At 37.5% G+C, this 24300-nt stretch overlaps 2 protein-coding genes across 9 annotated transcripts in view; one reads left to right on the top strand and one right to left on the bottom strand.

Annotated features, from left to right (window-relative positions):
- The window catches only part of CRACD (capping protein inhibiting regulator of actin dynamics), a 129933-nt gene extending 125373 nt beyond the window's left edge, over positions 1–4560 (top strand). For all 5 annotated transcript variants that reach the window (XM_071432331.1, XM_071432327.1, XM_071432328.1 and 2 more), the window contains one exon: positions 1750–4560. In XM_071432331.1, the coding sequence (XP_071288432.1) occupies positions 1750–1910 (161 nt within the window). In that variant the 3' untranslated portion in view covers positions 1911–4560. The remainder of the gene's footprint in view (positions 1–1749) is intronic.
- On the bottom strand, positions 4432–23889 carry AASDH (aminoadipate-semialdehyde dehydrogenase). 4 transcript variants are annotated; one of them, XM_071432332.1, is made up of 15 exons: positions 23756–23889; positions 22433–22683; positions 20340–20460; positions 19311–19645; positions 18349–18541; positions 15823–16064; positions 14399–14505; positions 13769–13941; positions 13054–13246; positions 12448–12566; positions 10290–11127; positions 9036–9199; positions 8330–8455; positions 6978–7109; positions 4432–5951 (listed from the first exon to the last, which is right to left on the bottom strand). In XM_071432332.1, exons 2-15 carry the CDS (start codon positions 22660–22662, stop codon positions 5553–5555), a joined length of 3372 nt encoding a protein of 1123 aa, XP_071288433.1. In that variant the 5' UTR covers positions 22663–22683; positions 23756–23889; the 3' UTR covers positions 4432–5552. The 4 variants fall into 4 exon arrangements, with proteins under 4 accessions (XP_071288433.1, XP_071288434.1, XP_071288435.1 ...); XM_071432333.1 differs by having other exon boundaries at positions 23795–23879; XM_071432334.1 differs by lacking the exon at positions 23756–23889 and adding an exon at positions 22953–23741.
- Between the last annotated feature and the right edge of the window lie 411 nt (positions 23890–24300).

Here is a 24300-nt window from a genome sequence, read left to right as displayed (position 1 = left end):
TTCACACTGCAGCTGCACACCAGAGCAGATGTCCCTGAGAACTTCACTTGGAACATCTTGGGTTGGCCAAATGACCTTTAAAGGTTCTTTTCAACCCAAAGCATTCTAAGATCTTACATAAATTGCCCAAAAGGTCCATGCTTTGCTGCGTTCCTGTTAAACTCTAAAGGGCTCTATTGCAGCCCTACCCCAAAGACTCAGCATGGTGTTACTATGCTGTACATGGTCAGTGCTAGCAGAAATCAAACTCCATCACAATAGATGATGCCAAATTAGATCAAAGGCCCAAACCCTAATTATCCAAGGTCATTCTGTCTGCACTGGAGTGACAGTTCAGAAGGAAATTGAGGAAGAATTACCAATCTTGAAATACCTAAAGTGAAAGCACAGAACTCTATTGGCCCTTAAGAAATAGTGACTGGATTTCCCTGCGATTACTGACTATATTGGGAACCAGGCAGCCTTTAGTAACTACACATGTATACAAGTATTTGTGGGTAATAAGACTGATTTGGGCTTCCCACAGTTAGAAGAGCATTTAAGACAGAAGACCAGCCTAGGATATGTATAAAATGGAAGTCTGCAGAGTCCTCCTCTGAGGACATTAAAAAACACCCAACTTGAAGGTGGTGTATTTCAAAATTGCAGTTGCATCACATACAACAGGAACTGATAAGAGTGTGAGACCTTTAAAATAGTCTAAGTTACCATGGTATTTAAAATAATTACCTTTTCAAAGTGTCCATCTACAGAAATTGCTGCTGCTACTGTTCATTTACTTGCAGATAAAAGATATAGGATTAAAGATGCACTAAAAAGAAAGACAGAACTTTTTTTGTATCCATGCAATTTTAAAGCTTCTACACAATTTTAAAGCTTTTATACATATTCAAAACCTCAGAATGAAATGCAACTAATAGTAATGGGGAATCTGAACATTTAACAAAAAAATTGGCCCTTAAAAAAGAAAATGGGGGCGGGGGAGGGGGAAATGAGTGAGGAGTTATTTTGTAACTAAGATTTTTAGAGTTACTCCATATGTTTCAGACAGGATTCATTTCTATTCAGGTTGCTTTCAAGGGCATTCACTGTCTCAGAATTTATTTTCCCACTTGACCTCTACAATACTTCCATGGTTCTGCTCTGTGAAGTTGCTTCTTAGAAATTTAATTTGTTTATTAAACACATTTCCTTATGGAAACAGCTGTTTGTCTTATACTACTTGGAAGAAAATGTGGCAAAGAGCCAGTGGGGGAAGCAGGTTTCTCTTTCAGGACAGTCTCTTGGGCAGGGTTAATTGAGGCAGGAAGCTATAGGATCACCTTCTTCACTGAAGAGGGAATCTGAATACTACTGAGTACATTTGGTTTACATGTGTGCAGCTGCTGCATTACCAAAGAGAAGACCCCTAGCTTTATTTCCCATTGTTTGCTACGGGGTAGATATTATTATTTAAATAGATTATTTAAAGAGGGACACTAGCCAATTGGAAATATTTCCTTTGGATATCTCAAGGACTGAAAATTTTGTCCCTATTTTTGTGACTTAGATTACTTGGTGTCACCTCTGAAAAAGGAAACTCAGCTCTTCCTAACTTGATTATTTTGCTAATACAGTAAGATTTACTGAAAGCATTGGAAATAAGTATCTACTGTTACATAAAAGTGAAATCTCTAGAATCCTGCAACAAAGTGCAGGATTCAGCTAATGTTGGTTTATTTTTTTCCCTCTCCCTGTCCCATAAAAAAGTGGAAATTTCAGATTCTGTTCCACCAACCCCAGTGACAAAGGAGGTGGCCAAGAGATTCTCTACACCTGATGCTAACCCAGTGTCAACAGAACCAGCCTGGCTTGCGTTAGCCAAGAGGAAAGCAAAAGCCTGGAGTGACTGTCCACAGATCATAAAGTAAACTGTAAAGTTACATCTCTATTGCTGACTATTAATTGCTTTCTTTTATTTATTCTGCTTTTTACATGAGAAAACTGAAAATGCATGTATTGGAAGGACTGAAATCTGAACTGATTACCATTTTGCTGTAGCTCACTGTAAAGTCTACTCAAGTCATATATTCCATTGCTTTGACAAACAGCTAAAGGAGGTCATGGCAAAAATCTCACAGCCAGACTCTCTCAAAAACTTAGAGAGGGCTCAGATACTGGATGTAAATTTTAGCAGGTATCATAATAAGGGCCAGAACAGGATAAGAGTTCAGACGCTTCTTAAATTCTGTTGGTATTCAGTTCTGGAATTTTAGATCTCTATGTTTGAGATCTCAGAAATTTTTTCAGAACTTCATTGTTGAAATTAAGGAAAGATGCATGTTTCCTTCTCTTAACTCATAATTTATTTAAACATGTTAAACTGTATGAACTGCCAGTTCTGCCTGCTATTTTAAAGCTTTTTCCCTAAGGAAGATCTTCAGGATACACTGTTCCACATGCAAATGATAAGTGATGGTACCATCCAAATGCTGAGGTAATTTCTTTCATCATAGGATTAATACACTACATCTATATGCCCTCACTTCTAAGAAAACAATTAATCTTACTTAAAAAGCCACAATTTTTAAATAAATGTCATTAAGCTCTCAGAAAGAAGTCAGGGATTCACTGTTTCTTCTAGTCATTTGGGTGCATCACTGTTTGTGCTTGGCCATATTTATGCTGCATAGAGACAGTGATTGTGGATTACAACTTTAAATCAATTGACTGGAATTAAACTGCTCCTGTGCAAATGCAAATTCCTGTAGAATTTGTCTCAGGAAGTTCCCACAGGAGTAGGACTGACAGAACTGAAGTTAACTGAGAACTGAGAGGTAAGTCAGTGAGAGTTTTAGGAGTTTTAACTCTGCATTCTTCCTGATTTTACTCCACATGCAACTTCAGGCAGTTCAGGTAACTTCCTGTACTTTGACCAATATAGCCAGAACACTTCAAGAAGAAGTTTACTTACCCCATCTCAGGTATCTGATGTGGCAGTTGAACACTTTATTACTTCACGTAACTAAAACAGAAATGTCCACCCCCTCCCTCTTACAAAAAAAGGATAAAGTCCATAAATGGAATAAAAACGTCACTATCCTCAACATCCCACAGAAATCTCTAGGCCTGCATTTTAAAATGTCACCCTATTAAATAAATCAACTGAGTTTGTTTTACAAGGAAGACTTTAAAAAAATTTGAGTCTTCTTCTTACAACCATAAGGCTCAAAGAAACCTTTAAGCCTACAACATCATAAAGGGAGACATTTTCATGAAAAGAAATTACATTATAGAATGATACAACATATGCTTCATGGAAGTGTTTTAGCCAAACTGCTGTAAGCAGCATGAGAAACAGCATTTTAAACTACACAGGAAACAGAATGAAACCTGTTGTACACTCTGTTCCCAGTTTCAGCAAGAATCATTGGCAAGTACAGCCTTTCCCACCCAACAGAAAACAGGCTCAGTATCATGGTTACAGTAGCACAAACACAATGGATGTGTTAGATCGAGTACATGTGCAGCAGCAAGATGGGCTTTCTTGGGTGTCTTAAGCCATCAGTTTTGCTCAGTTTCATATTTAAAACCAAAATCTCTAAAGTAACCTTTACCAGGAACATAAGTAATATGTTTTAAGCAGAAATGAGACAATGCTGCTCTCAAATGCTTGGGAAAAACACCCACCTTAATGCCTTCAATATTCAAAGAAAGAATTGGGCCTGTAATTCCTTTTGCTCTGCTACTACCTGGAATTAGTGCATCCTAAAGTTAAATTTATATTTTTCCAAGTTTGTTTGCCTGCAGTATGGATATGTAATAACTAAACTGCCTGAAATTCATCTTTACAATTATTTATTGGGAGGGGGAGCCAGGTAGAAATACAGAGAAGATGAAGTAAATCAGGATTAAAGATGCTGGTATAATGAAAAGCATAGCAAAATTAGGTGCTATTGTGCATGACATAAGGATGCAATTTTCCAATACAATCCATTTATAGCACATAGAACAGAGCTTTCATTAAGGATGGTCCTAAGCTAAAGCTTCAAAGCAGAGTTTTTTTCCAACCATAAAGGTATCTAGTGTAACAATGGAAACTGTATTATGTACAGTACTAGATGGAAACATTTCTAAAGCGTACATGTGCAACAGTAACATTTCATGTTAAATTAACAAAGATTTGCACTAAATACCAATGAAGTGAAGTTTTACTTTGCTTTAGCTTTGTTGCAGCCATTTCTGATAAAGTATTGGAAATCTGTAAAAATAAATCCAAACCACTACTACCCAGTTTAAAACAGCGAAAATGTTTTAAGAACCGAATAAACCACTATGTAGTATATTGTCTCAATTTTTTGTAACTTATACAAACACAAAATACCATTTCTTTTGACAAGGTTATATATGATTAACCTCTATGTTCATATAGTAATGTATAAAAACTACAAGATGTATAATTGTGGGGTATTTGTTGTGTACTTTTTTAATTTTTCAAATGTTTTAAAGTGCAATTGTTTATTATACTGTCATTTTAAATCTTATTAAACTATAACCTGGTCAAAATTATCTAATCATTGATATATGTCCTCTGTGTCTCATTTTGCTAATCATGTAGTTCAGGTTTGCCTTACAAATAGAACCTTTTACAGTGCTACAACTCTACTACATACTACACAGGATTCAAAGTAGATGAGAGCGAGTAAGAGTCTCTACTACACTTCTTTCAGAAGACTCTTAGTAAATGCTCTCAGTAAAGTGTACTTTTGCCACTGCAAGTATTTGATTTTCATTACCAAGACCACTGGTACTTTTTTCTATGGTGTTAAAGAATACAAAACCCAATTTACACTACCTTTTATTAATCGTTCTTGTGAAAACAATGTAAACAGTATTCATTCAAATATTTTTTAAAACTATTTGACAGTGGTTAATTTGAGCAGTGCACACTTCATCTTAGAACTCATACTGTTTCTGTCATTGAAATTTAATAAATATTTATAGTGTTATTTTCACTTTAGAATACAAGAGGCAACTCCTACTGACTTCAATGGAGTTTAGGTATATGCTAGATTAATTAAACCATGACAGGCCTATGTCCACAAAAGATGAGCTATTTGTACAAACTGTAGTAAACAGGTCACTCCTTCCACGTATATGAAATTCAGGCTTTGTCTCCAGAAATCAAATTAAAAGTTAGATTCAAAAAAGGACTTGTGTTAGCTTGCCTGGCACAGAAATCTTGACAGACAGACAGAAAAACACTAGTCTGGTGCAAGGAAGAGCCAGGCACAGGCGAGGAGGGACTCAGAGAAAGCAATTCACTCCTCCCTCGGAGATAAGCCTACTATCCAAGCTGTGGAATGTGGCACCTTACACACTTTGTCCCCTGTCTGGCAAGGTGCTGAGCAGCCATCCTCTCTCCATCACTGGACACTGCCTGATGCAAAATCCCACCTGATAAGCCTGCAAGGAGCATCTCTTGCCTGCAGCAAAATAGGCAGAGGGGTGGAGAGCACCTGTGAGCTCCCAGTTTACAAATGTAAACAATAACAAGGAAGCAGCCTAACATCTTAGCTGTTACTTTTCCCTGCTATATACAGATCCAGACAATAAACATAATCATTTCTACAGCCAACAACAAGCTTTGTTCCCCATACTACAGGCGAAGAGAAAACCTCGCCTGGAAGCTTATCTACTCCTTCTGCTGTTCCACTCTTGGCATTCAGGATCCACACTCTGCCATCTGTAGATACTGCTGCCAGGAGAATTTTGTTATTTAAGTCATCACTTTGGAAAACGAATGGTGTTCCATATACACTTGAAGTGGCTTCAAATTTCCACAGTAAATTACCCTCCATGTTACAGCAGTAGATAAAGCAGTCGTGAGAGCCAAAAAATATTTCTTGCTTAGTTAAACTTGAGAGGCATGGAGATGAAAACACTGGCCCATTAGTGGAAAATTGCCAAACCTACAGAAAGAACATGACCACCCATTATCAAAGGTTTTTTACATTATCAGTTTTACAGCAACTGTAATTTTTTAATAGACTCATTGTTGATAGGAGAGCATTTAATTTCAAAAGCATACCAGATTTCAGTGAGGTCTAGTAAATCTTTGTCAAATTATAAATAAGGTTTTACACAGAGAGTAAGCAATAAAAGTCTCATAAAATAGATGTGGAAGAGGGGAGAGTTACTACCTTCAGTGAGGCCCACGTAAAAATGGCCAATTTGGGAAAAGAATATTCTTGGGCTGTCATACAATTAGTAATGAACATCAAGAATCCTGTTAATATGTCATTCTTTGCCAGAAAGGCATATATTCCTTTTGGGATACAGATTTTCTCTGCTTATGTTAACAACGTGCAGATCCCTCCTCAAGAGAGTATCAGGTCTGCAACACTGCTGCAAGCAGAGAGCAGTGCATGGATGAACATGTATTTTATAATCAGAAAAGGCTCAGGAATTGCCATAAATACTGCATCTCAGGCTAACAAATGAATGGTGTCAGTTGTTTACCACCAGATACAAACTACATTTATCTCTGAGGAACTAAAAAAATACTCACACTTAATTCAATGTGAAGGCTAACACATGTTTTACCAGAATTATGATTTGGCAGTTTTTTGACAAATGCATAAAAATTATAAGTAACTTTTACTTCTGAATAGCCACCATCTTACAGAAGAGACACCTTAAACCTGCTTGGAAAGCTCCAAATGAAATAATTTCATTTGCTGGCACTAAACTTGACAATTTACTTTGGGTATTAGGTCTGAACTAGAAGTTCTCTTACTGCATCAGGCAACTTGAGTTTGTGATTTTGTCATGGACTATCCTAGGCAAACAGTTTTTCTACTTTCTCATCTCTAACAACAGGCACTTCTATTTGGTTCACAAAAAGGTACATGTCAATCATTAAGCCTCAGAAACCAGTCCTAAAAAATCTTATTCAGGGTTTTGTGATGGACATTATAACCCAACAACACTTTTACCTTTTCTCCAGAATGAGTGTAACAATATAAGTTTCCATCCACACACCCAATACAGATGTAATTCTCATTGCAGTGAGGAGAGGAGAAGAGTGGTTTTCCAAGGTTGCTTTTCCAAATCTTACTCCCCGTCACCTGTAAGTGGGAGCATGGAAAATCTGATGCTTAACACAACTGTAAGAAACAGCACAAAACAACCCTTCCATCACTGCCTGACCCAGCCCTTATGTAGTGTGGAATAAAAAGCCAAACCCCCAAACCAAAACAACAACAACACCACCCACACAAAACAAAAATGTGATCAAAACATAATTTTCTTGCTTGCCATAGGCAAAGTAATAATGATAATTAAGAGTGTATTAGCAGTACTTCTAATAAACGCCAGATTCAGTTTTTAATTTCATTCCCAGCTGCTCAGTATGTGACAACGACCAATGAAGCAGAGATACTTTGGAATCAAGTTACATTGATACTCTATGACATGTTGCAACTCACTATCTATGACTGTCACAATGCATTCCTACTGTATCTTGCTCATTCCCCAGGAATTAGGATTATTCACAAAAATAGCAAGGCACAGACTCACTTTTGGGTGGGTTTCTCAACTACCTCTTACTGTGGATTATAGAATAAAAAAATATCTTTTCTTAAGCACAGCCCACTCTTGCTGCCAAACCACGCACTGGTTTTCTAATAGCAGACTGGTTACTACTGAGGACAGTTGTAGTGGGCAGAAGGTAAAGGTGATTGGGATTGATGCTCTGTGTTGTGTGAGTACAGAAACAGTAACAGCTGCTTCTACTCCCTGCTCCTTTTTATCAGGTAGGACCAGCTGTAAGCCAACAATGCCTCAGAAAACCATGAAATTGCTCCACATCTATCAAGAATGCCATTTCCCCAGTGCAAAGAACAGAATAGCACACTGAGATTAAAAGGACAGCTCTTAAATATGGGGAGGGAAGCAGTAAGAAGAATGAAGGGGCTTCTTTCTGCATTCTGTTCTGATTTCTGTGTAGTTTTTTTTTTTTTCCAATCCTACTGCCAAAGGAGGGGACAGGAAATAAATCTATATACTTGCTCTCACTCCCTGGTTACTGATACAGGAATGACAAGAAACTGACTGCAACTTTGGCCTTTGGTCAGCATGTGAATTCAACCAAGTCAGTTCAGTCCTCCTTATCACCAGGTGTATTTCTGAAGTGTGGGAAGTATAATAGTAACCTTGTATATCATTATAATGCCCCTGAGTCAAAAATATTTCATGGTAACATATGATCATCTCCCCTTTCATTAGAATAGCAATCTTAACTTCAGAAATACATTTGGCTGAAAGACACATAAGCAAAGGTACATACAGGGTTAACAGCCAGTAATAGTCCTCCTAGTGTAGCAACATAGAGATGATGTGGAAAAGAACTTAGACAAGGAGATGAAAACACAGCTCCACCTTCGCAGTGTAACTTCCATACACACACCTTTTTCTGTAAGTACATGAAAAAAGAATAATAAACAATTTTTCAATTGGAGTTGGAGCGCATCATGTTTACAAAGACCTTTGAATGTCAAACATTATCAAGTACTGTGTTTACTCAGCAAATACCAGTTAAGAAGTGAAGACAATCTACATGCCATGAAGCAACACGTGTGCCATTAGTTTCTCTTCCAGTAATTAAATAAATTCAGCTAATGAAAATGCAGTATCTGCCCCTTTTATTTCCCATCTGCCTCCATCTTCTCATTTACAAGGTAAGATTGAAAACCACAGTTCTATTTCTAGCTAGACACCCTATTCTGAAACACCTATGGAGAACTTAATAACTAAGAAACTTAATATTTGGTTTCAACCAGGACTAATAGCACAAGAACCACAACTGAGAACACCACTAAAACTGTTTACTGTCACATAATTCTAACCCCACTTACAGCAGGCCTAACTTTCAGAAGTGTGATTGTGGACTCCTAAGAATACTAACACCAGTGGAACTTCTTCTGGTGCACTATAAATAGTGTCTAAATTGGATATTTATTGTTCTACAAGTAAAAGTGAGCCAGTGTTCTTACATAAATATCCAAAGCATACACATGTTGGTCATGAGATCCAATGTAGACCAGTCCACTGGAAGGGTCTACAACCGCAGAGCTTTTCACAGCGTCTTCTGTGACAAAAGTCCAGTGTATCTCTCCATCACTGCTTTGAAGCACATACACCAAGCCATCATAACAACCTATGTGGAATAAAACATGATGGGGAAAAAAAAGAATAATGATTATTTGCATTTATGCTGTGACTTATGCTGTTAGTTGCGTCACTGCTGGAAAGAAATAGGATTATTCATAAGATTGAGTTTCAAAATATTTTCGAAAGCTCCTCCTATGGTTTTAGCTCAAAGGTTTTGCTGATACAGTCAAAGATGATTGTTCTGTGTGTTTTTTCTAAGTTACATTTAGAACATACTTATTTCACTATCTTTCCATCAAATTTTTCAGTAACAATAGTAGAAAACACAGTGAGTTGCTGAAAAGGGAGAACAGAAATTTTTTAAATTACCTCTTTGTCTAGGTTGTTTCTGAAAACAAAGGTGTTAAAAGAATAAAATTTGTAAGTTTTCTATTGAAAACCGAACTGCCATCATAGAAACTCCTTCATGTTAATGAAATATTCAATTTTATGATCAAGAATGAACAGCAATCAAAATACAAACAAAAAGATGGCAACATTAGAGTTGCACTAAAAAAACGTCACCACTTGGCCATCTGTGCTAACTAGTGACGTAGATATATTAGCTAAAAAGATGACACCAAGATAAATAATGGCAACTCTGCTGACAACAGATAGGACAAAACCAAAAAAAAATATCCAAATGTGTTCCTTACATTTCCAGAAAGAAGAGTCAAATGAGATAATTAAACTCTGTGAAAAACAGTATGAGGTACCATGTACTAATTTTTAACTCTATTAATTCAGCAAGACATTTAAGACTCCATTACCTTTCTATACTATTTTTCTTTCTAAAAATCCCATAAACAAGTTTAAATGTCACACCTTAATCTACCACTAAAAAAGAAACTGTAGCCATTGATTTTTCCTTATTAATAAACCACAAGTGTTTATGTTAGATAAGCTCCATCACTAGTTATCATGAAACTTAAATTACTTCTTCCTTCTGTTTCTATTTTACAATAAATTAGGTCTGAGGCAGATGTGGAAGTTGATGGATGGAGGACAACCAGAGATAAGGAATGTGATTCTCTGTCATTCATCTTGTATTTAGCAGAAAAAAGAACTGAAAATGAAGGCTGAAGCAAAAGACATACCAACAACAATGAAATTTCCACACTTGGATACACAGGCAGAAGACTCAATACGATCTCCAAGGGTCTTCTCCCATTTTATTTCTCCCTGATCTAGACCAATTGCCTGCATTGCATGGGAGTGAGAGCCAATATACACAGATGCAGATACTGCTTCTTTAGCTGGTATTATAACCAGTGGTGATGCATCAACACATTTCCTTGTGTTTGACCTCCACCTCACACACAATGCCAGCTCTGCCACTGATGAATGACTACATTCTGCATGGATTTGCTGAACAGAGAAATGGTCATTTTTATTTGTCTTGTTTTCAAGTGTTAAAATTCTATTCTCCAGTTCAGACCCTTGCACATGGCTTTTCATTACAGCTGGAATCTTGGAATGCAGAGAGGAGGGCTGCTGTAGCAGTTCCACTCCTACCTGTACTGTATTTTTGGGCTGCATGGAAGACTTGGTGAAATTCATAGAGAAAATATGATTTCCTCTGTTCAGGGCAATAAATGGAATTAATCCTGAAGCTATCTCAAGACCTCTTTCAGATGTCAGTTTAATGTATTTTCCATGGAATTGCTCTCCACTGTTCCTTCTTAATTTTCTTTTCACAACATTGTCAGGATTCATTAATTGTTCTTCATCTGCAAACAGCATTTTAAGAATATGTCTGTAAACCTCTTCAATTGAGTGGCTGAGAATAACTTCAAGGAGTCCTGGCAGAGCTTTGCCTACTAACATCTCAATTTCTTCATAAAATCGTAGTGCCTTTAGGGAGTCTCCACCACTGTACAGAAATACTGCATCTTTAGAAATTCCAGTGGAATCACATGGAAGTCCAAGGACAGACTAGAGAAAAAAAGAGGGAAAGAGGTATCAGTCCATAGGTGTTATACCATGTCACACACATAAAACCTCAGGTGGGGTAGAATCCACCTGAACACCTAGAAGTCATGCTAAAAATAAACAACTGAGAAAATTCACTACTCTGCAAAAAATCATTGAAAAATGTTAGTGCCAACAGAGGGACTGATAGAACAAGAATTGGGGAGGAATGAGGAAGTAGGGAGATACTAATTCTGTACTACAAAATGTCTTTCTCAATGCCAATTCTGCAGTCTAAAGAATTAAAGGGAATTGTACTATATATTGATTGGCCATTTTCAATACCATTTATCAATGACAACTTTGCAGATAAAACATAGATGTCTTTTGATAAAATCAGTTTAGGTGTTTTATTTTAATAACAAAGCTTATATAAACTGTTCTTTTTTACGTCTAAATTATTTAAGTAACCTACTTACCTACCTACTTTTGAAGTTATAAGCCCTTCAGTTCATGAAAGATTTTGCATTTGGCATTGTTACTACAACAAACAGCAATAACTGAGTCACCTCTCACCACACTCCCTTGTTATTAAGTCTGGATGTCAAATCCAAACCCTTTGGTTTTGGAAGCCACCTTCTCCTATCCATAATGGATCTAGGAGACAACTAATCCCCTGGGTTATCACTTCATTAATGTGAAAAGGATTGGCACAGACAAATAAATACACTACATTTACTTGTTCAAGTCCTAGGCCACAGCTAATCCCGCTTTCAGGTGAAACTTGTAAATCCGCCTTTGAGAAACAAAGTAATACTGTTTGGCATCATATTTCAATACCCTGAAATTTAGCACAGAAATTTAGAAACAATCCAGACAGGCAGTCCAAGAGACAGTTATGCAACTGCGCCATCTATTTAAAAAAAGGATTCTTCACTTTATAATTATCTTGAGAAATAAGAAACTCTACTAACACAGCAGCTAATTCTTTACAAAGTTCCCATGTCCCAGTTCGTTGTTTTCTTTAGTGATTCCTTCTTTTGGCATGTGAAGCAGCATTTAAAAAGCTACTGACATTACATCCTTTCTATGCTGATTGCTTACACCTCATAGCTTACACCTCATTGCAGTTTTGTCTGATAGAGAAATAAAAATGACTCTCTCTTGGGCACTACAGAGGAACTATATTTAAGTATTAACTGAATAGAATAGAGCTGTACTGCTTAAATCTATAGGCAGCTAGAATGTTCTGGTTGCATTAGTCATACTTCTTAAAACTATTTAATTCCTGACACATGTATAATGATCCACTTGCAAAGATAAAAAGGCAGCTCAAAATACTACCTTCCATAAATACTGCAATCTTTCCCACAATTCCTCTGCGTCACTCAGCTTACTGTCACGCCTTCTGGAGTTTAGATGGTTCTGGTAAATCTTGTTCAGTTCAGATATATCAACTTTGCCTTTGTAGAAAATAAAGGACAATTTTTTTTCATTGCTCGTTTAGTATTAGCACTTTCAAAACTTGCTCTGCCCAAACAGTCCCTCTATTCTTGTATGTGTTTCCTTATTCAGACTCTACTGCATCTGCATTTTTTTCCACAGTTGATCAACTACATGAAAACCAGTAAGGTTTTTGAAAATTTTCCCCTCCCACAGAATCCCACCTCAAGGCCTGCTTTTTCCTCAGCAGAAGGGAGGGTTCTGTTGCAGACTGCAACAGGAGCAACTGAGGTAAGAAATGTGCAGTGTTAAAACTAAATTGATTTTTCCATTACTCTTTGACTCTCAAATGAAACATCATCAAGAAAACATAATAATACATGGCCATTATTTCCTACTAGGCGTTACTTATCTAATGTACATATTCTAAAAGCATGAATCAGATACTGGATTTTGGTCAATAAAAAATTAAAACAAGTGGCAAGGGTTCTTAATAGCTTCATTTACCATGTGATGTTAAAGGCAAAGCTTTAATCACTACAATCTCATCAGGTACTGCATAAGCTGGTAGATGCTTCTGGAGTTCTTTAAGTGTTTCTCTCTCTTTAAAATCATCTTTGGGTAAAACAAACAGGATAAGTTTTTCCTGTTGGTACCAGGTAACTGCACAAGCTTCTACCTGGCAAAGATCTTCAGCAACCTGTAATTAAAAAACATTTGTCTTGTTCTGAAATGCATTTCATCAATAGAGTAAAAGAAGCAAAAAACAATGAAAAAAACCACACACCTTTAAAAACTGCATTTTTCTCACATTCCTACATAACATCCTATGAAATAGCTTCTTTTGTAACTGAAAGTTGTACTTCACATAAAAATAAACTCAGAGATATATGTATTATTTGCCAAATTGCCATGAACGAGATATAATCCAGGAATGTGACACTCAGTCTTGTAGAACAATCACTATACTCAGTACTTTTCAGATGTTTATACATTTTTCAATTCTTCTGGAAGAAACCATACAATAAAACAGATTCCCAAGAACTCAGAACAAACTCCTCCCTAAATTATGTGCTTAGATTCTTTATAATACACCCACCAAATTCCTTTAGACTCCTAAAAGTCATCTGAAAACAAGCAAATATCCATTTCTGATGATAACAGTGTGTTTCTTATATCTGCCTTTTTATAGTGGCTGTACTCTGTGGAGGTGAGCACTTACCTGCTGCAGATATTCAATATTAAAACGTTTGCCGTGGCGTTTAATCTGATTGTCCTTCCGGCCCAAGAAGAACAACTTTGCATTCTCCACTCTTACAAAATCTCCTGTTTCTCTCATTGTACCCAGTGGCACAGTTATTTCATCATCAAGAAAGCAGACTCGTTCTTCACCACCTAGACAAAAAAAGATTGTGGTCATATATATAAAATAGCAAACTGTAAATGAAAATTATAGAGAGTGTTTTATCAAATTCTCTTAAAACTTTACCATGAATTATAAGAAATATTGAAATATTATTATCAATGTCCAAACTTCTGCAATGTGCAGTTTTGGCTATGCAGTTAATTCAGATAATACACAGAAATTACTTCAGCTGAGAATGTCAAAATGCAAGAAGGGAAAAAGAAACCAATATAATAAAGGCATAGTCTGCAAATAAAATGATAGTACTTTCCTGTTCAGCATTCCAACAACCTAGAATACTATCAGAAGGTTCCCAGCCCAATCAGAACTTAAAATGCTACAGTAATCTGTATATCACAGGCAAATATCAAGTAAAATAATCAATATACTATTAAAACTCAATCAATTAAGAACAGCCTCTTAGAAAAATTAGAAACATAAAATAACCTATAAATATTTGTCCTTCGCCTTCAAGAACTGCAGATCCATTGGCATCTCTGACCTCAAGTTTTGTTCCAAGGAGCGGTGATCCCAAAGGTACAGGAAAATCTGTTCTAAATATATTAGAGAGAAATAGTAGAAGTCTTTCTCTTCTGAACATAAAACAACTGCCCCAGAAACCTGGTATCATGTAGATTTTTAAAAGACTGGCATTAGAGCAAAGATAGATATTTGGGAATTCTTTCTACAAATGCTTATTCTTTAAAAAGGTATCAATTTATTAAAAATTAAAAAGCTTTATCAGTGTGCATGGGTGTCACTGATATATACCAGAAGACTCCACAGAACTATAAAAAGTAAGGCCTGAATAGACCCTGAAATACCCTGAGAGAACCCCAATCATTTCAGTCAACTTTTAAGTCTCCCAGATTGAAACATCCATCAAGTCAACCAACTTCAGCATGTGGAACTGCTTTCTAACTCATTTTTCCCTGCCTAATTTGAGTTTTTACTCTACTTTAATAAGTACAGTTAAGAAAAGTTCAAAAAAAGATTTAGAAAACATTCAGTTCAGAAAAGACTGAAATACAAGAAACTGTCATTTCAATGTCATGTATCTATTATAGACTTCTCTGACCAACTCCTTCCTTTCCCTTCATTCTCCAGCCTCTTCAAGCAGTTGCAGGACCTCATTTATTGAATATAGAAGCTATTTCTGAGTGAGAGTATAGAATAATACATTTTCTTCAGTAAAGCAAAACTTAAAACTTAAAGCAACTTTAAATAACTTTGGCATGGATTCCAGTTCAATTTCTATTTTAAAGTATTACATTTTTTGTTTGAACTCAGAGAAAATTAGTTTTACATGAGAATGTAAGAACACTTCATGACAATCCACCATTTTTAGTCTTCAAGGGTTTAAGCACCAGGTTAATATATCACATCATTTGTGCAAACCATCCCTTTTTGTAGGACACATTTAACTCAAACTGCATGTATAATTATTATGGCATGGAATAATCACACATTTCAGAGAGAAAATTAAACAGTGAGATAATGGGAAGTACTTTTCATGACTCCATAAAATAACATGAAGAAAAAATGCCAAACAAGTCAGAAACTGAGTGAAATATGACAGAGTGATAAATGATGAAAAGCAAGTACTTCTTGAAGTTTAAATTACTGTGAAACCTTGGGTGAGCCACTTTGGACAAATTTCTGTCACCCACACTACCAAAATAGGAGAGTGGGGGCTGTAGTGGCTCATGAGACAATGGATTATTCTGTTTCTACATAAACCCAAATGTAACTTCTACCAGTATAAACACTCATGAGGACTCAGTAGCCCTGGTAACAGGAGACTGAGGTTCTATTTCTGGTAATTTTCATCATTCACATGCCAAGCCATTGAGAACAGTGAATTTTCCTACCTAAAATCAGCACTAAAAACATCCTCAGGAATCTTGTAGCAAGTGGCCCAGCTTGACACTTCAGTAATACCATAGAGATTAAAAATGCTTGTTTTGTTCTCCTTGTGCTTCCAACTTTTCAAGAGACTCAGTGCAGGAAATGCTTCACCACCAAGGGCTAAGACACGAAGTGAAGTATTTGCAGACAACACTCTTGATTTAATAATGTGAGCTCCAAATCTCCTGAGAAGTGTTGGTGTTGCCTGAATGATACATATTAAAAAAAAAAAAAGAGAAAGACCTGTTACATTTTATCAGTGGCTGTGTACCTTTCTGGTATACAGCTGTATTATGTACTTTAAAACGTCTACGTACCAGCCATCACAATGGTGTTTTGTGAGATTTTGTTTCTTATAAGGCCTTTAATGAGTACTATCAGCATAAATCTGTGTTCTTCTGCAAAGCTTCTTCTTTACTCAGGTGTGTTATAGGTTCTCTTTTGTGTCTCAGTTATTACCTCAAGTGTATGCACATTAGTTCTGTTGTTAATTACTTGGAAACAGAAAGCAACACAGTATTCTCCCTATGTTATTGTTTAAGCCTTTTTCCCTTCATTCCAGAATGTTACAGCAAAAATATACTATTAATGTGCATACAGAAAATTTAAAGAACTTATATAATGCTAAAAATTCCTAGGATGTCAGATTCTGGGTTGTCCTTGATTTATGCAAATAGAACAGTTTACAGGAATGGGTTTTTCTCAAAGCTTTCACTAAAATAAGCAGGGAGAAAAGATACAAAACCCAAATCCTCCAAACTCAAACCAGTTTCCTTAAACAACTATTTCTAGAAAACTATTGGTGATGTAGAGCTCTTTCACTGAAAGGAAAAAAACAGTAAATCATTTTACCAGGCACATTTCACTCTCATTCTTGCCTACTTTTCTAGTAAGAGAACTGGAAAATTAATGGGATTATTTCTTACCAGGTTCTTTTTTTTCTAGTAATAGATGAAGACCATCTTTTTTCAATTGATAATTTTAACATTAGTGAAATTTTAGCAACAAAACAAGGGAAAAATGCATACTCTTCCATCCCTCATAATTATTTTTGGATTTCTTGAGTCTGCTCAAAAAATTCAATGGGGAGAGGTAATGTCTTTCTATTTTTTAAGAAATATCATAAAATTACTCATCCATCAGTTAAGCTGTAAGGAGAACATTTTTGTAAATAATTCAGCTGAGAAGCCCCTCCTTCAGAGATTAGGACAGTGGTCAAAAAAAACCCCCACAAAAACAAATAAAACTTTTCTTAGAAAGTCTTTTCAAAAATGTTCATTCATGAAATTTTGCCCTTCTCTATTATTGCTTAACATGTTTAACAAATATATCTTTAAATGTCTTAAAAGACTTAAAAAGTCTTAAAAGTCTTAAAAGTCTTGCTCATAGAGAGCAATATCTTAGAAATTTTTCTCCTAAAAGCAAATGAGCTAAACTGTACATGAAACTTGTGTATCATAGGATCATCTACACCATTTATAGCAATCCTAACAAATAAAAATAAGAGCAGAGAATAGTTACAAAAGATTTGTAACTAATGGATTTTTTCCTGCTGTGGAATCTTCAGCCAACTACTCATTTATCTTAAATTTAAACCCTACAATCTCAACTACCACCATTGTTACAAAAAAAAAAAAAAAAAAAGGGAATGGAACAGGGTCTGGAAAACAAATCCTACAAGGAGCAGCTGAGGGAGCTGGGGGTGTTTATCCTGGAGAAAAGGACACTCAGGGGTGACCTTTTTGCTCTTTACAACTGCCTGAAAGGAGGATGTAGACAGACAGGGGTTGGTCTCTTCTCCCACGTAGCAAGTGACAGGACAACAGAAACAGGACAGGACTACAGGTACAGGCCAGGCTTATTCAGCCATGCTGGATGCTTCAAGTAAATTTTGCAAACTTTAAAACTGTTAAAATTGAAATCATATAGGAGAGGATCTATTTTAGGACATAAGAGATGGATGTAGCCTCATATAAGCAGGTGACATGAAAACAGTAAGTATTGCTCTGAAATCAATTATTACCTTGTTCTCATTATTGTAAAAATGACAAACATTTTACCACCCTATTAGGACAGGTTTAGTTGTACTGTTAGCATAAAAACTAACATTAAAACTTGTTTATGACTAAATACTCCAAGATCAAGCCCACTAAAAAGTGCTTAAAATGTCTTTAACAGTTTACTCTATTACCAGATTTTTCAGAACAAAAAGTTTAATTAACAGAATAATTCATTTAATTCTTAATAAGTAAAGGTTTTTTAAAATAATCTTCAGCTCAGTGTTTTCTATCACAAAATGTTTGAGGTTTTGATCAAATGGTAATTTTCTAGACAGCTAACAGCTGTTTGTCTACAACAAAAAGGATAGCTATATTGCCTTTGAGCAAGAACACTCCTGTCCTATTAACACTAGATTCTAGGCTGATAAAAAGTAGTACCCATTAGCAAAAGTGAGGAGCAAGACACTGGAGACACAAAATTTTGCCTACCTGCAACACTGTCACGTGGTGGTGATGAAACAGAGCAGCAGAGAGCTCCACAGGCATCATTTTAATGGTGTTTGGTATGATAAGAATAGAGGCTCCACTTGTCAGAGCCATGAACAATTCAACCACAGACGGGTCAAATGTGAGAGGAGATGCCAGGAACAGCACATCATCCTGTGTGATCTCAAATATGGATCTAAAACAAGAAAGCAAGGAATTACAAATCTGACGCATGCAGTGAAAAAACCCTTCCCAACTAAAAGAATGAAAGCATGAAAGAAATGCATTAGCCAAGCTCAGATCTTAAAGGCTCTGAATATATAGACATGTAATTTGAGCAAGAGCTCCTGGACTGTAATTGTTGATTCACTAATGATGTGTTTTATGAAGATACCCACCATATTACACACCAATAGAGTTCACAGAAAGGCATATTTTGAGTAGCAGATGCTCATTTAAAAAGGATAAATTAAAAAAAAAGAAAAAGCAAAGAAGAAGAAAGGAAAAGACAAGACAGGAAAAATATTGTATTTTCCATAATAATTTATTTAATATGAAATGAAAGAGAAGATATCTGACTAATCTAAAAAAGAATTATGAATTAAGAACTACAGAACACAGTAACTATAACTGTGAACAAATGACTAATTTTATTTTCTATTTCTTTTAAATCACAAGACAGATGATGGTACAAAACTTAGAGCAACAGTGCACTATTTGAAACACAGCCCCCAAAACCAAAGGCAAAGTACCATTTAAGTATAATACTGATAGAGAAACAAACTGTTATATGAGTCTACTTGGAAATAAAAGCAAAAAACCCACAAAGGTGGATAAGGAGGAAGAACTGAAGCTGTGTCAGCAAAAACCCTATATGCACTCCTCTGAAGTATTACACAAAAATCCTAAAAGCATTAAATTTGTAAAAGCATTTGAAATGAAAACTGAAAACCACACTTACTTACTTAAGATGCTGAATATTAGGCACTATACATTTATGAGGCACTCTGACTATTTTGGGGATCCCTGTAGTTCCTGATGTATGCAAGACATATGCTACAGTGTCTTTCTGGCCAGCGTCCATGTATCCTGCTTCTGACGTTTTTACTTTGGTTTGGTCTGGGCAAACTCCTGGCTGTGAGTTACCCACAGCTTTGGAAGGTTCACATCTACTTTTCATATTGTCTCCTTCTGAACTGAAATCAGTGTTGCTTGAGCTCATTTGGAAGAGAGTTAAACCAATATGTTCTATGGCAGAGGAATTGTGGTAAAACCAGCCAGCATGGGACATTTGGAATTTCTGCAAGAGAAAATGAACAATTCAAAAAGTGGAACTCAGAAGGCACTGTTGTTATTTCATGCATGCAATGAAACAAAAGCCAGCATTTCATACAAACAATTCTGATTTTTCATACTTCTACTCTAGGAGGACACACTTCAGACAGTTATAAGCTCATGTATTTCTACAAATTAAATATGAGTGAATGCACACTTCATAAATGCAAAATAAACAGTTATCTGAGCAAATGGAAAAAGGAAATGGAAAATATAAAAAAAAAAACCACTGCAGAAGACCAAGGAATCTGAATTGCAACTTGTCTATTCCCTTTGTAATGAGTGAGGGTTTAAGATTTGGGATGAGTTAGACAAAGAGAAACCCAAGTATTAAATGCAGGAGCTTTTTTAACTACTGCAGATTTCCAACTCTTAGCATTGATATATAAAGAAACAAGTCTGGAAAAGTCTTCCAATATTAGTGCCCAACAAGGTTGCCTGAACAACAGTGTAACAGGAAAGAAGGCAATTGTTTTGAAGAACAGAGAAATATTTTGTACTTTTGATTTTAAAGATGTTCCTTTCTGAATAAGAAAGACAACCTTTTGCCATGAAAATACAAAACCACACTATCCAAGCTAATTAAAACAGAATTCAATTTGCATATCTATATGTCTAAATTGCCCTTTAATGATTCCTATAGAAGCCTGAACACTTACATTTATTTTGTCATTCTCAACAAGAACATACTGCAGGTTGCTTTTCTTCATGAAGTAAGAAGATATGGTTGGTGGTGCATCTGGATCAATAGGTGAATAGGCAGCTGGAACTTGAAGGATTCTAATAAAAGACAAATGTTTTAAAACAATTTAAAAAAATAAGAAAATCCTCTTAGATTTTGCTAAAATTTCTTTTATTACCTTTATAGTTGCCTGAGCTAGAGAATATAGTTATAACATGACTATTAAAGATCTTCTTGGTAACAAAGTAAGATGAAAATCAGTGCTGCTTTTTGGTCTTTTACAGCAAGGGAAAAGACTAAAGCTAGATGAAAACATTCAATATTATTTCAGGCCAAGCAAGTCAGTGATGACAAAAGGTATCACTGGCATCAACAGCATCACATTCTAAAACCTTCTGATATTGACTAGAAACAGAAATAGAACCTTTCCATTTACCCACATACAACACGTATAAACATATTCTAAAAAGCAACAAAACCCTGCAGGCTGAAAATGCTTTCCTACAAGTGCAAAGAATGCAGCCTAAGAAAATCTAAGCAGGCCCTGGGATGTCTTTCCTACAAGGCAGGTGGAGGAGCTCCAAGTCCTGGCGCTCCTGGTCCCTGCCCCGCACCCTCCAGTGGCGCTCCTGGAGAGCCACAAGCGCTGAACCACCCCCAAAACTCCTCACATCTGCTCTGCAGTTGGGTTCTGTACTGTACAGAACCCAGTATGTCCTGTACTGTAGGAACAATTTATTTATTATGCTTCCTGTCTGTGCAAGAGGTTTGTCACTGCAGTAGCACCAAGGTCTGGAAGGGAGACGTGGCAAGGGCAGCATCCCGATGCTCCTACAGCTCCTGTGCCGGCAAGCGCTTCAGCCTGCCCTGCATCACACAGCGTTAAGAATCAAAGAGCCCCAGCACATCCATCCCCCTCACACAGCAATAGAAAACTGTTACACTCAGTTCACTGGGATACAGGACAAATCAGACAGCAAGGGACATCAGTGCGACCTCCTGCTCAGGCAGAGCCAGCTGTGACAGCAGACCAGGTTGTTCAGGTCTTTGTACAGTCAGGTTCTGAACACCTCCTGAAATGTGCCTGCACAACATCTCAGAGCAACCTGCTGCACTGGGGCAGAAGCATTTCCTGACTGGTGAGAAAGTTCCTCAGTGCTTGTGGGGGGGTTTATGATTACACTGCTTTCTCACTCCACTGAAATCCTTATCCTCCACTGTGGTACCTCTTCTGGTGCCATTCTGTATTTTACATGAGGTGTGAACAACAGGAAGATACCAACGCAGGCCATGCCCCTAGGAAGCACAACTGCTGCTGTATTCATCAGCTGAAAAAAACAGGCTTGTGATCCTGTGATTGTCTATTCCATCATAAATGCTAGGAATACAAAAGATACCTATATAAAGGTATATATATATATATAAAGGATACATGGAAATTAGACATTTCTAAAATCAGCAGAAGCAAGATTTTAAAAATTAATGGATTATCATAAGGGTTGAGATCACAAGCATTTCAGCTTCCTAGCTATCAGTTAATTAACACCACTTTAGTGTTACAATGCCTATTACTTCTTTCCGTAATATTTGTAATGGAATATTAAATGTATGTTTATTTACCTTAAAACATGGGATTTGCATTCAGAACATCCTTCTTTTTATAGCCAGCAAGACCATTCATTAAAAAAACCTGCACAGTCCTTTTCTCAATAGATGTTTTCTGTCAGATCACTTCCAGTTTTAAACAAGCAGAATAAATATGCTGGTCATTAATTTTTTTGTATTTCTATAAACATGTTAAATCATTTTTAAAGAAAGGATGCAGTTACAGACAGTTTACAGCTTTAAGGCTTAAGATTCAGAAATATTTCAGCAATGGCTTTTCAAAAGATTGTCATATTTCTATCTTTTTCCCTAAATGATGCAAGACTCCAGCACTGGGGTGGCACTACTATGCTATTACAACAACATTTTTGTTGTTGTTAAAAATATAAACAAACTGCAAAATTTGCTTTAACAGAGATAACCCTTAAAAAACCAACACAAAAGTGCAAGCATTCAAGCCATTACCCTAAGATCCAAGAGGGCAGGTTTATTCCTGGATAGCAGTAAAGGCCTATTTCCCATCTGCCTCGTAGGTCACAGTGCTTCTGAAGGAAAGCTGTCAGCTCCAGGGCGAGCCCCAGCAGGGCGGCGTAGGTGCGCTGTGCCGGGGGCTGCCCGCGGCCCCCATGGAAGCACACCGCCGCCCGGTCCCGGTGCAGCCCGGCCGCCCGCGCCACCAGCTCCGCCAGCCTCATGGCGCCCGCAGCGCCCCGCTCCTGCAAGGGGAAAGATCACGCGTTTTTGAAACGTTAAACGTTTAATAGTAATAAAATGGTTATAAGAATAGCAATGCAATTAGAAGAATAATAATTTGGACAATTTGAGTTAGGACAATACGAGACAATAGAGACAAAGAGTTACGGATGTCCAGGTAACTTTTTCTGGGCAGCATGAGCCCGAAAAAGGACACACGTTAACAAAGGATTAACCCTTAAAAACAATAGTCTTTAGGATTAACCCTTAAAAACATGTTGCATATTCATACACTTCATACATGTTGCATAAATTCCATTCAAATACAGGATTCGGTCTGGTTATCGTCAACTTCTTCCTCTGAATCCTAACAGCGCCTTCAAGGCGGGAAGAAGTTCGTTTCTTCTGATAAGAGGGCAATAAATTCTTTTTCTCTGAAAGATTTAGGCGTTCTGTGGCTGCTATTTCGCTGCAAGTCCTTTCTTTAAAAAAGTATCATACATAGCATAGTTTCTATTTTAACATTTTTATAACTTAAAACTATATTTTACACACTACTTAAGAGAATACAGCATTACTTTCTAACACAACACATATAATATGCGTTTTAATATTGCGAAAAGCCAATCATAAAATACGCATTTTTCACATGCAAGAACCACACAGCAGACACCGTCTCACTTTAACGCTTCAGTCGAACTACAAAGGCACACAAAACACCACCAGAAAGGAGGGAAAAAATAAGATCCATGGCAGAGAATACACAGCTCTACCACGCCTCAGACTGCAAAAAGTGCAAAGCTGGATTCTTGACTTGTACTGAGGTAGTTTGTTCCTCACCGCTACAACTTTATTTTTAAAGCTGGGCATCACTGAATTGATAAATTCATTAACACAGCTCAATTAATTAGTAACTCTTTCAATGGAATTGTGAAATACGATTCCTTCCTTCACTAGCAGAAACCCTCAACACGTGAACTTTTGGGGCACTGCTCGTGCTGGTGCCCGTTTCTGCCCCGCGAGCCCTCCCGCCAAGGCCGGACCAGTGACCGGACGAATCCAGGCTTTGGCCCCCGCTCTCCTCTTTGAGGTTACCCCATTTCCACACGGGACCGACAGGGGACGGACACAGACCGGCGGCTCCCGGGGCTCCTCGGGATCCCCGCACGCGGCACTTCCGGATGCCCTCCTGGCCCCGCCCCAGCCCGCCAGCGGCGGCGCCTCCGATTGGCGGGACGCGGTAATGCCGCACTCTCATTGGCCAGCGGCCGTCGCGCCGTTTGGGTACGCAACAGCAGCGCCTGCTCCGTCAGAGCCATGCGCCATTGCTTCCTGAGGGAAGGGGGGAGAGAGAGAGAGAGGGGCATAGCGAGCGCGCCAAATCCTTCCCCGCTGCATGCAGACATGGGAAAGGGGCTAAAAACAAATACAGGTGGCTCGGGCGAAGGGCAGGGTTCTTCCCCTCACTTTCACAGTTCATTCGTCTCGGTCCCCGTGTGTCCTCCCCCTCCGGCATAGGAGGTGGTACGGGCCTTCCTGCCGGAGGTACCACCATAGGCGGGCGGGGATGGCACGTCCGGGCTGCGGGACAGGCCCTGCGCCCTTCCTGGTGCTGGGAGCGGGAGGACGCTGGGCCGCTC

The sequence above is a fragment of the Agelaius tricolor genome, unplaced genomic scaffold (assembly GCF_023055355.1).
Source record: "Agelaius tricolor isolate 1412-34295 unplaced genomic scaffold, bAgeTri1.0.p SCAF_8, whole genome shotgun sequence".
Lineage (NCBI taxonomy): Eukaryota > Metazoa > Chordata > Aves > Passeriformes > Icteridae > Agelaius > Agelaius tricolor.
This window is presented reverse-complemented; position numbering and strand designations above follow the sequence as displayed.

Bases quoted from the DNA above. Each gene is read 5' to 3' on its own strand.
- AASDH (XM_071432332.1), bottom strand. From the start codon at position 22,662: ATGAGGCTGGCGGAGCTGGTGGCGCGGGCGGCCGGGCTGCACCGGGAC. The intron at 19,646-20,339 runs GTAAGTGTTCAG...TTTCTCTTGCAG, and splicing joins TTGAGAATGACAAAATAAAT to AAATTCCAAATGTCCCATGC. The intron at 7,110-8,329 runs GTATGTACCTTT...TCCCACTTACAG, and splicing joins TATTACTGGCTGTTAACCCT to GTGACGGGGAGTAAGATTTG.